General features: G+C 40.9%; 1 protein-coding gene across 3 annotated transcripts in view; it reads right to left on the bottom strand.

The window, feature by feature from the left end:
* The window catches only part of CA8 (carbonic anhydrase 8), a 94,469-nt gene that overhangs the window by 63,144 nt on the left and 15,161 nt on the right, over positions 1–16,164 (bottom strand). For all 3 annotated transcript variants that reach the window (XM_055286318.2, XM_055286320.2, XM_055286317.2), the window contains exon 3: positions 14,785–14,909. In XM_055286318.2, the coding sequence (XP_055142293.1) occupies positions 14,785–14,909 (125 nt within the window). The remainder of the gene's footprint in view (positions 1–14,784; positions 14,910–16,164) is intronic.

Below are 16,164 nucleotides of genomic sequence, written 5' to 3'. Positions count from 1 at the left end.
TGACCATATTTGACCTTGAGAACTTTCTCCCAATTCCCTTCCCCTCCTGGCACTGCCATGTCATTTAACAAAATACAGGTCTCCTGAGCCTCATGGTCAAAATCTCAGTTCATGCATAACACTATGTACACGCTCACTGAATATTCTGAAAAATAACATCGTATTTGGTCAGCCCAATTTCATACCTCCTATCTTTGTCCATACTCCAAATAAGAAGGTTAGAAGAGAAGGCCAAAGTCATCTGCCATACTTTCAAATCTTTGCCCAACCCTCCACCGCCTGCCATAAAACTCAATATTTATTCAATAATGCATTCAAAATGCTTCTGAAATTAGACTAGAGCAATCAAGTATAATTTTTCCTACAAGGAAGGCTCAAATTTAAATGGAATCAAGAAACAAAAGTCTAGTTGTCCCAAGGCTTTTTAGCTCCCTTCACATCAGTAATGCCAGCAGGACAAATCCTAATAATCTAAAATAGAATTATGTAGTGCTTAAACAATACTGGCTTTCACATCAATGTCAAAGTTAAGTCTCTATTAAAACTTAGATATGGGTAAATGTAAAATATCCATGTAATTTGATGCATCTTCATTTGTGGGTTTCATACTCAATATTCCTTATCTTTATATTCTATTTTAAAAAATTTATAAAGATATAGAAAGTTATAAGAGCCCCCAGGTGCACTGATGGGATATGTACATCTACACTGAAAAATAACACGAACAGTAAGAAGGGTGTGACAGAAAGGGAGAGATTTCAGGACCATCAGTTGACAACAGCAAGCTGTAGCGATTCCAAGGAGTGTAGATATCAAGACAAAGTCCCTCAAAAAGACACCCCCAAAAGGGGAGGTTCTGCTGGTGTTGCCTCGGAAACTCAGGCAGAGGCATATATTACCCTGTGAACATCAATACATTAAGACCATCAGACTTTAAATAGGGATAGAAATTCCAAAGCTGAATTCTTTCCCTTGAGAATACAAAGCAACTCCAATTAGCAATAAATAAATGCTAAAATCTACTAATCCTTAGTTTAATTCACTCTTCTGTTGTGGGGAGGGAGATCAGCACTGTTCTGAGTAGGACTCAAATTATATAAAGCGTAGTACAGCTTCAAACATTTTAATCTCCTCACCCTACCTAGAGCTAAGGATATATTTATAACTTTTCAAGGAACCGCGACCCCAACTACCACAGGTTGAGCATCCCAAATCCAAAAATCTCTACTCCAAAATATTCCAGTGAGCATTTCTTTTGAGTATCATGTTGGCATTAAAAAGTCTCAGATTTGGGAGCTTCTAGAGTTCAGATTTTCGGATTTGGGATGCTGAACTAGTGAATATATGAATATATTGCAAATATTCCCAACTATGAAAGAAATTCAAAATCCAAAATACTTCTGGTCCCAAGCATTCCAGATAAGGGATACTCAACCTATATTGTTCTTTAACTAATTTGAAAGTGGATGGAATTAAAAGTAACATGGCCCAGGGTGGTGGTTCACGCCTGTAATCCCCGCACTTTGGGAGGCTGAGGCAGGCAGACCACTTGAGGTCAGGAGTTCGAGACCAGCCTGGGCAACATGGAAAAACCCCATCTCTACACAAAAATGAAAAAAAAATTAGCCATGCATAGTGGCACGCACTTATAGTCCCAGCTACTCAGGAGACTGAGGTGGGAGGATGGCTTGAGCCCAACAGGCAGAGGCTGCAGTGAGCCAAGATCGCTTCACTGCACTCCAGTCTGAGTGACAGAGTAAGACCCTATCTCAAAAATAAAAATAAAAATAAAAACAATATGGATAGTAATGAAAGTCACACTATTGTTAAAATAGTTAAAATTCATCAGCTTCCTTCATAATGGTACCTCACTTTCCAACTCCCTTTTTTTTCCTATTAAGTGTACCACGATTATTCCAATAATTTCATTCCAATAATTTCATTCCAGTAATATTCCATTTCTCAAGTTTCATTTCTCAGCATCCTTTTGGCTTTTTCTGAACACTCCTCAAGCCGAATCCATTTATCCTCAACTGCATCTCTCACACCACCTCTTCTTTTGCCATCCACATCTTTTTTTCCCATTCACATTCCACCACCCTAGTCCACTCACTGACATCATCTACCTGCTTAAAAGTGCTAGTAGTTCTCGGTTGCCTCATCAAGGTAGCATCTCATTCTCAGGAAGGAGTTAGGCCCTCCTCAACTTGACTCCAGAACCCTCTGGGGTTACCTCTACTGCCCTTTCCCACACAGCGTGAGGAGCTCAGCATTTCTGCCCTGCCTCATGCTACTTTCCCATCCTGAAATGGTCTCCCCAGCCTTGTTTACCCAGCGAACTCCTACTCAGTCATCAAGGCCCAGCTCCAGCATCCATTCCCTTCTAGAGTATTCTCTGAGCCCAGTAAAAATCAGTTATTCTCTGATCTGTGTTCTTTATATCCCATTCCCTAGGGCTTTTTTCATACATAGTAGCCACAGTAGCTTCTAAATACGCCTGCCACACCACGGGAATGTGAACTGCTGGCCCAGATTCTCTCTCACGTTCATACCTTCAGCACCAGCCACAGTGGCAAACACACAGCAATGGCTTCCTGAGTGTGTTTTGAACTGATTTACATTGTCACTTAACCCTTTAATCGTTATCTTTTCACATGTTTCTGTCTTACTTCCACTTCTTTAAACCAGACTGTAGACTCATTAAACACAAATGTTGGTTTTTTTACATTCTGTATTTCTCACAGGGTTTGGCTTTAAACATAGACACTTAAAACTTGTTTGCTGAATGGTATATGCCACTCTACCATCTCCCTCCCTAACAGACTCAAAACTCAGTAAACAGCCTGTGGAAGAGAAAGAGCTACCACAGAACATCCCATTGCAGCTCAGCTGAGGAGAAGGTGATGGACCATGGCCAGCGGTACAGCCTTGATTCCGCTATGACCCACACCACTGCCTGTATGTAGACCCCTTTAATATAGTCAGGCTCTAGATCAGCTAGAATAGAAAACAGCAAGATTGGGAACACAGTTAAACCACGTCAGCCCTGGTAAGTTAATTAGGAACAATGCCCACTGATAAAAATCTGTAATATTTGTTCTCCATAACAAGTTGGATAAGTGATATCTGTTTTTAAAAATCACTGCAAAATATTTCCAGTGCTGTACAACACAAATTTGAAAGACGATTAGTGAGTTAAGCCCTGGACCAGGGTCACAGTCTTTGAAAAGTGAATCATCCATAAACCACCCTTAGTTATATCCATGGTTCAAATGGTGATCAGCTCAGGCCAAGATGGTAAATTGCACAAAAACCCACCCAAGTAAATTAGAAAAGAAAAAACGAATAAGCAAGCCCTGGGTGATTCAAAATCCCTGTTTACCAAATCCTACTCCTAAATTATTTTAGAAAGTAGAAAACTATGTTACTCTTGGATACAATGGAGCAAGCAAAAAGGGATGTACAAAATCCCAGATGGATAAAATGAACAAACCTGCAGTGCAAGGAAACATTTCCTTTACTGATTCCCAGAGCTTTGTCCTCTTGCTAGTGTCCAGTGCCAATGAGCTTTAAAGGGTAAGTGGGGAATTTGAGAGTCATCAGTCTTACTAATGGGACCGCTGCTTCCCTATTCCTGGTTTCCATAAGCAGGGGTTTTCCCTGAACAAAGCTGGCTTTCCTCTCCGCTCCTTCAACCAACTCCTCCTCCTTTATTCTGTTTCAACTGTTGTGAAATCTGAGCTACTCTTAGGGAGCAGACTCATAAATCCTACCTGGAACACCCCCAGCCCCCCACCGCCCTACTTTCCCGCCCCTGCCTAATTCTGGACAGATACTCTTCTCTCGAATTAAGCTATGTCTCCAGTATCGTTCTGGCCACAATAGAGGTGATGTTTTGTTCTCCATCTGATGACTCTAAGAATACCTTCTTTCCTAATTTGTTCAGAACTCAGGCTAAGGAGAAGGGATCTCTCTATTGAATCTCCTCTGAGAACTCACCAATTTATAGTTCCCAAGGAATATTCCTGGAAAATGCACTAACTCTGGAGCCAAATAAATTGGTTCCACTGAATAAACTCTCATCCAGAGGTTTAAGTGATTCATTAAGCTGAGTTTAGAGAATTTACTTGCCTTTGGGTTCCCAAGTGAAGACATTAATTGATGAAAAACGGTCTACCTTTCATTTGTCAGTCTTAGAATAAATGTCTTCCTTCTGTACTTAATGTTTATATTTCAACAACTTAAACTCAAGTTCTTCCATTCATTTCAGGTTTCTTAAAGAACAAAACTATACTGCCCTATGTTGGTACAACATTTACGTCCCATATACCTAATACTGCTCTTAAAATGTTTTTAGAAAGCACTTCAAGTGAATATCAGCTTTTGTTTAACAACATTTTCCACCACTACATGAGAAATTCAGTGCAAGGTGCTTCCAACGTTACACTATTAATTAATTTTTTTTTTTTGAGACAGAGTTTCATTCCTGTTGCCCAGGCTGGAGTGCAATGATGCGATCTCGGGCCACTGCAACCTCCGCCTCCCGGGTTCAAGCAATTCTCCTGCCTCAGCTTCCGTAGTAGCTGGGATTACAGGCACATGCCTATACGCCCAGCTAATTTTTTGTATCTTTTAGTAGAGACGGTGTTTCACCATGTTGGTCAGGCTGGTTTTGAACTCCTGACCTCAGGTGATCCGCCCACCTCAGCCTCCCAAAGTGCTGGGATTACAGGCATGAACCACCACACTCAGCCTCAACGATTAATTTTTATAGTTTCTTCCTGAGTTGTATAAGCGTAGGTAGAATTTTATTATCCTTATGTACTAATGAAGGAATTGAGGTTAAACAGTCAGAAAACAAATGTCATTGTGAACTGCAAGCAAAATGCCACTCTCTCTGACTAAGAATTTACATTGCCAGAGCAGGCTGCTGCCTAGGGAACCGTATCACAAAAAGGTCCAGCATCTCAGAGGACTCACGGTATGTTGTTCTAGGCTTCCGTCACGAATTTTGGGTGTGTAGAGCCCTACAAAGCTAAAAGGGAAAATGTATTCAAGCACAGCAAAGCAGTAGCAAGGACACAAATATCTTACTAACATCCCTGTGCCATTTTAGGCTGTCAATCTTAAATACCAGAAAAAAACATAAAAAGCAAAACATATGGTTTCTATACAGGTTAAAAACTTACAGAGTTAAAATCTCCTATCATCATTCAACTCAATTAGCAGTTTTATCATACTATTGCCCAATTATCTTTCTCAAGGCAATATTTATTTTCCTTGCAAAATACAGTGATAATACAAATTTTACTGGATATGCATGCATAATCATCATAATAAAAAGGTGTGTCAGGAAAAATGACCTGGAAATGTCATATTGATTAGACTTATAAAAACACAATATATTCAGCTAAACAGGGAAGAAGTTTTAAAGAAAAAAGACTTTTCTCCATTCATATTCTCCGCATTTCTTATTTATAGTAACAAAAATTTTTTTGTTTTACTTATTTTTATTTTTTATTTTTTTGGAGACATAGAGTCTTGCTCTGTCACCCAGATTGGAGTGCAGTGGCGCAATCTGGGCTCACTGCAACCTCCGCTTCCTAGGTTCAAGCGATATCGTGCCTTAGTCTCCGGTAGCTGGGACTACAGGGGCCTGCCACCATGCCCAGCTAATTTTTGTATTTTTAGTAGAGACAGGATTTTGCTATTTTGGCCAGGCTGGTCTCGAACTCCTAACCTCAGGTGATCTGCCTGCCTCAGCCTCCCAAAGTGCTGGGATTAAAAGCGTGAGCCTGGCCCGGTGCGGTGGCTCACGCTTGTAATCCCAGCACTTTGGGAGGCCGAGGCGGGCGGATCACGAGGTCAGGAGATCGAGACCACAGTGAAACCCCGTCTCTACTAAAAATACAAAAAAATTAGCCAGGCGTAGTGGCGGGCGCCTGTAGTCCCAGCTACTCGGAGAGGCTGAGGCAGGAGAATGGCGTGAACCCGGGAGGAGGAGCTTGCAGTGAGCCGAGATTGCGCCACTGCACTCCAGCCTAGGCAACAGAGCGAGACTCCGTCTCAAAAAAACAAAGAAAAAAAGCGTGAGCCACTGGCGCCCAGTCCAAAAAGCTTTTTGTGCATCCCCCTCAGGATGTTTTGACAAGATTTTTATCATCACAATCACAATCCCACCTTTGATGTTCCCCATCTCCTCCTAAAAATAGAAAACACAGCAGGGTTTACTCTTCGCTGACCTCTGAGCTAATGTCTAGCCCTTTTTCATAAATGAGTTTCATAGACAGGCTGGAAGAGGTTTACTAGCTTGCCTGAGATTGCAGAGGTTAGATGTAAATGTAGGTTGTTTTCAACTTTGGAGCCTAAATTCACCAACTACATCATTCAGACTTCCTCCCACACTGCCAGAGTCCTCAGGGAGGATGCCACAGGGGTCCCAGGTTCTCTAGTGTCTCTTCAGAACCTACACCTTTCTTAACTCTTCCCCATCAAGAACATTTTCCTACCCTGTGTCTCACTGATTCTCATTTTGTTGGGTTGCTTAAGTTAGTCTAGCCTACAGTGACCCATGACTGGTTATATCTAGCACAATGCCTTTCACATAGTAGTTGATAAATATTTTGTGTGGTTGACAGTCATTCACATCTCAAACAATGTATTTGCATTCTAAGAAATGTCTTCAAAAATCTTCCTCTAATTAGCTTCTGACGACCTGAATTTCCATACTGCACAGGCAGGTTAGGGGAGTGAGGTCTTTTCAATGTTACAGAAACACAGTTTTGCTTTCTGTGGTTTCAGTTAACTCTGGTCCAAAAATATTAAATGGAAAATTGCAGAAATAAACAGTTCATATGTTTTAAATTCTGAGTAGTGTGATGAAATCGCACACCATGCTGCTACATCTTGCCCAGGGCGTGAATCCTTCCTCTGTCCGGTGTCTCCACACTGTGCATGCTCCCTGCCCATCAGCCACTTAAGAGTCTTCTCAGAGATCAGATTCACTGTCACGGTACTGCAGTACTCATGTTTAGGTAACCTTTATTTTACTTAGTAATGGTCCTAAAGTGCAAAAGTAGTGATGTTGGCATATTGTTATAATTGTTCTGTTTTATTATTGGCTCTCGTTAATCTCTTACTGTGCCTAATATATAAATTAAACTTTATCACAGATACGTATATATAGGAAAAAACGAACTATTAATATATATAGGTTTGGTACTAGCTACAGTTTCAAGCACCTACTGGGAGTCTTGAAATATATCCTCCACAGTTAAGGGGGGACTACTGTGTCTTCTAAAGCAGCAGTGTCCCAACGTTTTTGGTATCAGGGACCAGTTTCATGGAAGACAATTTTTCCACAGACAGGGGGCAGCAGATGGTTTCGGGACGACTCAAGCACATTACATTTATTGTGCACTTTATTTCTATTATTATTACACTGTAATATATAAGGTAATAATTATACAACTCACCATAATGTAGAATCAGTGAGAGCCCTGAGCTTGTTTTCCTGCAACTAGATGGTCCCATCTGGGGGTGATGGGAGACAGTAACAGATCATCAGGCATTAGATTCTCATCAGGAGTGTGCAGTGTAGATCCCTCACATGCGCAGTTCACAATAGGGTTCATGCTCCTATGAAAATTTAATGCCACCGCTGATGCGACAGGAGGCGGACTCAGGAGGTAATGCTCACTGGCCCACCACTCACCTCGTGCTGTGCAGCCAGGTTCCTAACAGGCCAGGTACCAGTCCATGGCCCAGGACTTCAGGACCCCTGTTCTAAATACTTGCCCATTTAGAAAAAAAGTGAGTAGGAGAAAAATCACAAACTGCATTCGAACTCCCCCACTGTATGAAAAACTCCCTGAGTTGTCTATTGTACTCATAGCTGTCTCCTTAGCACTTAGTCCAGGGCCTGAATATGAAATACTTTGGATGGATGGATGGATGGATGGATGGATGGATGGATGGATGGATGGATGGACAAATAAAAGAATGAATGGATGGATATGAGTTATTTAGATGGCCACCCAGTTAGGGACTATATATTCAAATCAGAGGCTATTTATTACCTGAAAACATATTGACAGGAAATGTATTTTACTGCAGAATTTAGATCTGTCAGAACCCAACTGAAAATATTTTCTACCTGCAGTATCTACAACCTTACCCATACATTAATTACATATTATACTCATAGGAACTAATTTTTAGTTTTTCTACAAATTTGCCTTCTATCATAAAATCAGCTATAATATAAATGCCTGTTTCCAAATTTAGTTTGCCAAAACAACCTTTTGTATATCCTCAAACAATGGCAAAGAATGAACTACTAAAAGAAATACTAACAAATATAAAATCAAAGGTAGCTTCAAAGTGGCTTCTCAAAGGTCAAGTTGGCCTTATTCACTTCTAAGTGGGAATACAGCTAAAAGAACATTGCTGTTTGTTCAACATTGTAATTTATTTTCTACTCAGTAAACTGTGAGGTTTCTGCATGAAATGTAAAAATAAATATGCTGAATCAAAGCAGAAACCATGATTTTTATGAAGTAAAAATGCAAGTGTTCATTAGAATTCAGGAAACATAAAATTTGTTTGCTTTTTCTTTTTTTTTTTTTTTTTGGCCAAGATGTGAGAGGGAGATTCTGCAATCATGACTTCTGGAGAGGCCACTGCACAAGGCTCTAACGCCTTCATCTGTTTATACACAGGCTCAATCTGCTAGCTCTATAGGAGATTCCAGGATACCAAATCATCATCGTCATCATAATTATTACATTTAGAGATAAGCTGCTCCTTTTTTCTGGTCAAAATAATGAGACTTGCCAGAAAAGCTGAACATTCAAATTTCAAATCATTTCCTTTAGTGTCAGTCCTAACTCCTCTTAATACAAACCTTTCTTTTTACTCCCAAAGCAACCTCAATCCAAAGTATTAACTACAGATGCAAATAAAATTTCAAACTAGAGTTGATTTTCCTGATAACAACTGGCTGTGGAAGGTGAAAAAAAGCACTGCCTAGAGCAGAAGTCAGTTCATGGGCCATTTCTGAGGTTGTGGCCCTGAGCTAACCTCCCTCCTCCCCAGACCTCAGTGAGCATCTCTGTAAAGTGGGCAGGAGCAGGCTATCTACTAAATCCACCACCCCATTCTTGGAGGTAGCAGGGATTCCACCTTTGCAACACACACGCTTCCTCTGCTGTCACAAAGCCACTCTAACTTCACAGCCTGTAAGGCAGGGGCAGGGTGCCACAGCCTCACTACCACCCTCCTGTGGAAGGTGAAAGCAGTCCCCCTCTGAATGTGGGGTGCTTACAGACATCAAAACTCCTTATATTGGTAGAGGGTGCAAGGACAAAGCCCATTGTGTTTTCTCTCTGCAACTAAACCTAAGCAAAAAGAGCGCCATAGAGAATAATCCCTAAATGGAATATTTAATTAACCAGATGATACTCTTCTTCATCCAGGCCATACATATGGTTTCCTATAAATGATCCTGTGCAATTTAACCTTTTGAACTCTTAGATTTCTTCTTTGCTAAATAGGAGTTTGGACTAGATGACCGTGAAAGTTCCTTTTAAATCTGTATTTCTTTAGTGATATATCTTGTATCTAATCTTCAGAATGTTCACTCTAAAACTAAAGTCATCCCATTACAATGGAAATTCCTATTTTAGAAGAGGTTCAACAAACATGAAGCTCTATTTGAGATGTTCCTGAAAGTAAAATAACTTGAAAGGTCATAATTTCACTATTAACCAGGCAAACTCTTCCTGGGATCTCCTTAGAATAGTAAAATACATGAATAAAACTAAATTTTTCTGTGAGGTGAACATGCAAATGACTTGGGGAGCAGCAATCTTAAAGACCACTCACTTTTACTAAGAGAACACTAAATATTAGGTGCTACCATGTGCCGCCTGGAAAGAGAAGAAGAAATGTGGGATATCTGGCGGCCTGGTACAGGGGCCAAATATAGTTTAAGGATTAGCAATATATTATGAGATAAAGTCTTCAGAATATTTTTGTTGGCCTATTTTGCAACCAAGGCCTGGACTCTTCACAATTAAAGCATCCTGCTCTGTACAATGAATTTTTTTTCTATTTACCTAATGCACCCAACTTTCCATCAACAGCTGGTATGTGGCACAATCATCACTAAGTCCTTTCAGAGTACACAGAGCAACAGATGCTCTTTAAATACAATATAAAGAAAGATAAGGGTCCAACATACAATATGGCTAGACCTCCTTCTTGGCAATTCACTCTTCAATCACAGGCTTTTAGGCCCGAAAGGCAAGAAAGTCAGGCTCACCATACATGATCTCCTTCTAGTCTGTGGGCAGGATCAGTGCCTATCCCTGACAAAATTATCATTCATCTGTAGTGATGCAAGAAAAATTGAAATAATGTACATTTTTAAAAACCTAAATCTATTCAATTTATGGGTCCATGCCTTATTTTGAGATCACATCCTTCCTACATTTGGCTATTAAAGATCCTCTCTTTATAAAATGATGAAGACAGCAGAGAGTAATGTTCTTAATTGGAAAAATTTAAACTTGACACACTGTTGGTCTCTCCATCACTTTCGCCCAGGCTGGAGTGCAGTGGCACGATCTCCGCTCACTGCAAGCTCCGCCTCCCGGGTTCACGCCATTCTCCTGCCTCAGCCTCCCGAGTAGCTGGGACTACAGGCGCCCGTCACCACACCCGGCTAATTTTTGCATTTTTAGTAGAGACGGGGTTCCACCGTGTTAGCAAGGATGGTCTCGATCTCCTGACCTCGTGATCCACCCACCTCCGCCTCCCAAAGTGCTGGGATTACAGGTGTGAGCCACTGCACCCGGCCCCACTTTTTTGTAAATTGCACTGATCCAGAAAAATCTAAATGCCTGAGAAGCTGTCTTCCCTGGAATTATGAGAGTAGCTACTCATGTATAAAAATTCATCCTAATTTACCAAAAATTACACAGACCATCACAGAGTTAGGCTACTATGAAGCAGCAAAGATGGCAGTGTCCACAGACAAATGACACACATAGAATATACAGCCTGAAAGTAGAGTATGAACCTGTGAGCCTAAATACCCACGAGCCTTACATCTGTAACAGAAGTTAATGTGAAGGGAATAAACAGTTCCAGTGGAATGGTGAATGCGTGGAGTGTACTCATGTGTTTGCAAAATGGCAAAAAAAAAAAAAAAGTCATATAGCATTAAAGTTAGACTTCACAAGCTAAGACATCCAACAAAGTTCAAAGAAAATAAGGAGCTTTCCACAGCCACCAGAAGAACAAACGCACAAGAATTAATTTTAGTTGAACTCAAACTTGTCTTAAATCAACAATCTTCTACTCACATTAACGTCTTGACTGAGTATCACAACGCAAAACAGCCACACATTATGGAAAAGGATTCCAGCTGGTGCTGGGTGCAGTGGCGCACACCTATAGTCCCAGCTACTCAGGAAGCTGAGGCAGGAGGGTCCCTTGAGACCAGCTCAAATGTACTCTGGGCAACATAGTGAGACCCTTTCAGGTAACAGGAGGAAAAATGCAGCATGATTATATTGTTCTCTCGTTAAGGCACTGTCATTTAAGCATAAACCTGCAGTATTCACAATAGAATTCAGATTTACCAAATGAGGGCATGATAAGCAGTGTCAGATGGCTGTGGAAAGATATGTGTTTCTGAAACCTACAGGTATCAAGAAGGAAAAACACAAACACATCTTGCTTAGTGTAGAGAAGCAGTTTAAACCATTTAAAGTCCCAAATTGTGTTAAGTTTTGAAACCATGTCAGTACTGACTACTGGGAGTATCAAAAATCTCTTTAGGGCTGTTGTTATATTTATAATTTCTGAAAGGTGAGGGAAGACAGCTCGATGGATTTCTATTAAAAGCTGTTCCTGGCCGGGCACGGTGGCTCACACCTGTAATCCCAGCAATTTGGGAGGCTGAGACGGGCGGATCACCTGAGGTCAGAAGTTCGAGACCAGCCTGGTCAACGTGGTGAATTACAAAATTTAGCCTGGCATGGTGGCATGCACCTATTATCCCAGCTACCATGGAGGCTGAGGCACAGAATCACCTGAAACTGGGAGGCGGAGGCTGCAGTGAGCCGAGACTGTGCCACTGCATTCTAGCCTGGGTGACAGGGCAAGACTCCATCTTAAAAAAAAAAAAAAGGTAATTCCTGTGTGTTCCATGTAACAGACAGAGTAAGTATTTGCTTATAGTGTCTGTCTGTTTAACAAGCCAGCCATTTAATTTTCAATGAAATCAACAAAAAAGAAAAAGGTGCACGGATATGTGATTTTGAGAAAAAAAAAAGTCAGTCTTAAAATGTAAGTAAAATATGGAACGTGACCTCAAAAAAAAACAAAAAACAAAAAACACTGGAAAAAAAATCATGTTCCCAAAAGGGTACCTGGTCTTATTCTACACTGTGCTGCTGGCCACACCCCTGTGCTTGAGGTAGCCCTTGGTGGCAGTTCAGAACCAGGGGACCTATAGTCCCCTGTATGAGCCAATTCATCCCCAGTCCCAGGACGTTCTTTCACATGGAAACCCTCTCTCCTCTCTTTCACCATACCACAGGAGCCCTCTCCTCCTCAGAACCCACCTCAGTTTTCATAGTCTCCACAAAAATAAATAGATAAACAATCCTGGCTTGCAGAGATCTCCTTCTAGTTCTGCATAACCATAGCATTTACGCACTCAACAGGATAGAGCACTAAGCGGACACTGGATGACTGATACAAGTATTTTCTCTGGAATTGGATCAGGGATAATCTGGGATAAAAAAGAACATAAATATTATTCGCCACGTATTATGGAAAAATCATAGTCAGCAATTCCATTATCCTAAATACAAATATTTCTGCAGAAACAAAGCCTCACTACCAGGATTTAATCTTCATTCAAAACAAACCATTACCTGTGCTTAATGGACCGGAGCTGTTGAAACGCCACCAAGTAACCAGACCAGTCTGGACATTCGGTCCGGAAATGCTATCTGAGTACAGAGCAAAGAGCACAGCTCACTAATTACGCTTCCTACAGTTTTTAAGTTCTGCATGTCACAAGCAAAGCCATGGAATTCTCATCCAGAAGTTCTTGCCTCCCCATTTACAGCTACCTCTCCCCAGAGCTTTTGTTACTAGAGTCTGTCTTTGGGGGCTGAGATGAAACGATGAAATGGCCTTTCAAACCCAAAGAGGGAGCAGGGCAAAGGCGATGACAGTCCAGGGTGGTCCTGCCCCTCACTTTGTGACCCACGACCCAGTGGGGTTAACTGTCTTGGATTGTTTTGTGTCTTCTTTCCTTTTTGATGCATTCTGGTGTGAATTTTTCCTTGTCAGGTTGGCTGAGGATGGGAAAGGAGCGAGAGGTGACACAGAAGTGTCACAGGCAGTAGAAAGGAGAGGATGTCTATAGGCACTGCGCAAACAGCTCCCAGACAGGTAAGCTCTGGGGGCCTTCCCCATCAAGGCCTTTGAGAAAGTGCTTCTCCTCACTGTCCACAACACTGCACACCTCCTCCACTCTGCAACATGCTGGTTTGGTTTTTTTCTCTCCAGCCTTAAAAAATGGAACATTTCACTTCTAAGGTTCACGTCTTTTATTTTTAATGAAAGAGATATCCTGAGCTTCCAGAGATTTTTTTATTATAATTACAATAATGCTGTCACACCCTTCAACAGAATCCTCTAAAATACATGTATCACTGACATAAAATTATACAGCCATGATTTCCAGCCACTGAAGTGGTACTGGATATTGTATCTGGTCATGAGCAATTTTATATTTAATATTAAGCACATGCATAGTTGGGAATGTCAAAAAAAAGACTGGAAGACCAGCAGCCCCCAAAACATACTCTTACATGATACCAAAGGGCTATTTTCCGGGATAAACTGAGGTTCCTTCTAGAAATATCATCAAGACCTGGACTGAATCCAACATACCCTCACTTTCACCAGTGTGAACTGTCTGTCTCCACTGTGCCTGGCAGTGGGCAAATGATAGGAGTAAAAAGGGGGTGAGAGGGAGCTTCGGTCCTCAGGAGCTCACAGGCAGCAAGGAAGACGCTGTGGAGACTAAATGGTACAATCCATGGGGCCAGCACCGTGGCAGTGCCCTATCAAGCATACAGGGAGCAGAGAGAGAGAGAGATGAATTCTGCCTAGGGAAAAAACTAGAGAAAAGTCCCACAGAAGACATAAGATTTCCACTGGGTATCAAAGAAACAGCAGAAGTTAACTAAGAACGTAAGTCGGGGAGGGAATTCTTTGGACAAAAGAATCACTCTCAAAAAATCTCTCTTTCTCCCTCCCTCCTCCAGTGGCTTGGGGTGAATAAAACCAACCCACCAATTTTAAACTAGCAAACCTACACTTTTCATTACTGTTGAGGTTTCTCCAACAGTTGTTTGTCTTCAGCTCGTCACCTATCCAAAGCATGCACAAAAATGACCTACTGAATTTGCAGAGGCAGAATTTTTACAAGAATAGTAACACTAGGGTGAAATGTAATACTGTAGATTGCCTTTCTGGCCACGTGCTCATGCGCACACACCAAGCCACGAGAGTAGACGGGAGGTTTCATGTGCTGCCCTAGGCTTCCGTTGCATTAAGCATTTTTTAAATTTTAGTAAAAACTGATAAAATTCAAGAGCTATGCATCTACTTTTAAACTAAATCATTTTCAGTAAATCGTTGAATACTTTATTCAGAAAACAAGATTTTTACAAGATGATCTGTTATTCTTACCTCCATGGGAAAAGCTTTGAAATTAACCGTGTGCTCAGAACCACGCTGGTTTTCTCTTCCCCAGTGAAATCTCACTTCGTACAGTTCAAATTCATGCCCTTGAGGCAATGGTCCTCCCGAAAGAACTGAAAAAGAAAATATATGTTACTGAATTACATCACACATTTACCTCAGCATTATAAACATTAGAGACTTTTTTTTTCACCAAAACGCTCTCATGGGCTCTACAGATTAAATTCACAAAGCCAAAATGAGAAATTTATCACAACTGTGAGGTGAATTTAAACTATCTAGGCTTGGCTGAAATTCTTGTATTGGCCATTCAGACACAGAAGTTCAAAACCTCTGGAAAACTCGTAATGAGATGCATATTTTAATTTCCTGTGTGTTTTCAGTCTAGAAGTAGACTAGGAAAACAAATTCCTCCCTTAGAGATTTAAACTTAGCACTGATCAGGAGACAAAAATATGGTTTGACTCTCTGGACTGACCAATAATATTCTGTCGACGTCTAAATAAATTAAACCACATTTGCAGAGGTCCTTCTCGTCCCTTGTAAGTTGGATTCCTAGGTATTTTATTCTCTTTGAAGCAATTGTGAATGGGAGTTCACTCATGAGTTGGCTCTGTTTGTCTGTGATTGGTGTACAAGAATGCTTGTGATTTTTGTACATTGATTTTGTATCCTGAGACTTTGCTGAAGTTGCTAATCAGCTTAAGGAGATTTTGGGCTGAGACAATGGGGTTTTCTAGATATACAATCATGTCATCTGCAAACAGGGACAATTTGACTTCCTCTTTTCCTAATTGAATACCCTTTATTTCCTTCTCCTGCCTGATTGCCCTGGCCAGAACTTCCAACACTATGTTGAATAGGAGTGGTGAGAGAGGGCATCCCTGTCTTGTGCCAGTTTTCAAAGGGAATGCTTCCAGTTTTTGCCCATTCAGTATGATATTGGCTGTGGGTTTGTCATAGATAGCTCTTATTATTTTGAGATACGTCCCATCAATACCTAATTTATCGAGAGTTTTTAGCATGAAGGGTTGTTGAATTTTGTCAAAGGCCTTTTCTGCATCTATTGAGATAATCATGTGGTTTTTGTCTTTGGTTCTGTTTATATGCTGGATTACATTTATTGATTTGCGTATGTTGAACCAGGCTTGCATCCCAGGGATGAAGCCCACTCGATCATGGTGTATAAGCTTTTTGATGTGCTGCTGGATTCGGTTTGCCAGTATTTTATTGAGGATTTTTGCATCAATGTTCATCAAGGATATTGGTCTGAAATTCAACAACATCGCACATGGATACATATGTAACAAACCTGCACATTGTGCACATGTACCCTAAAAACTAAAGTATAATAATTAAAAAAATAAA

Source organism: Symphalangus syndactylus, chromosome 7, assembly GCF_028878055.3.
Source record: "Symphalangus syndactylus isolate Jambi chromosome 7, NHGRI_mSymSyn1-v2.1_pri, whole genome shotgun sequence".
NCBI lineage: Eukaryota > Metazoa > Chordata > Mammalia > Primates > Hylobatidae > Symphalangus > Symphalangus syndactylus.
The sequence above is the reverse complement of the archived record's forward strand: the minus strand, read 5'-3'. Positions and strand labels throughout refer to the sequence as shown.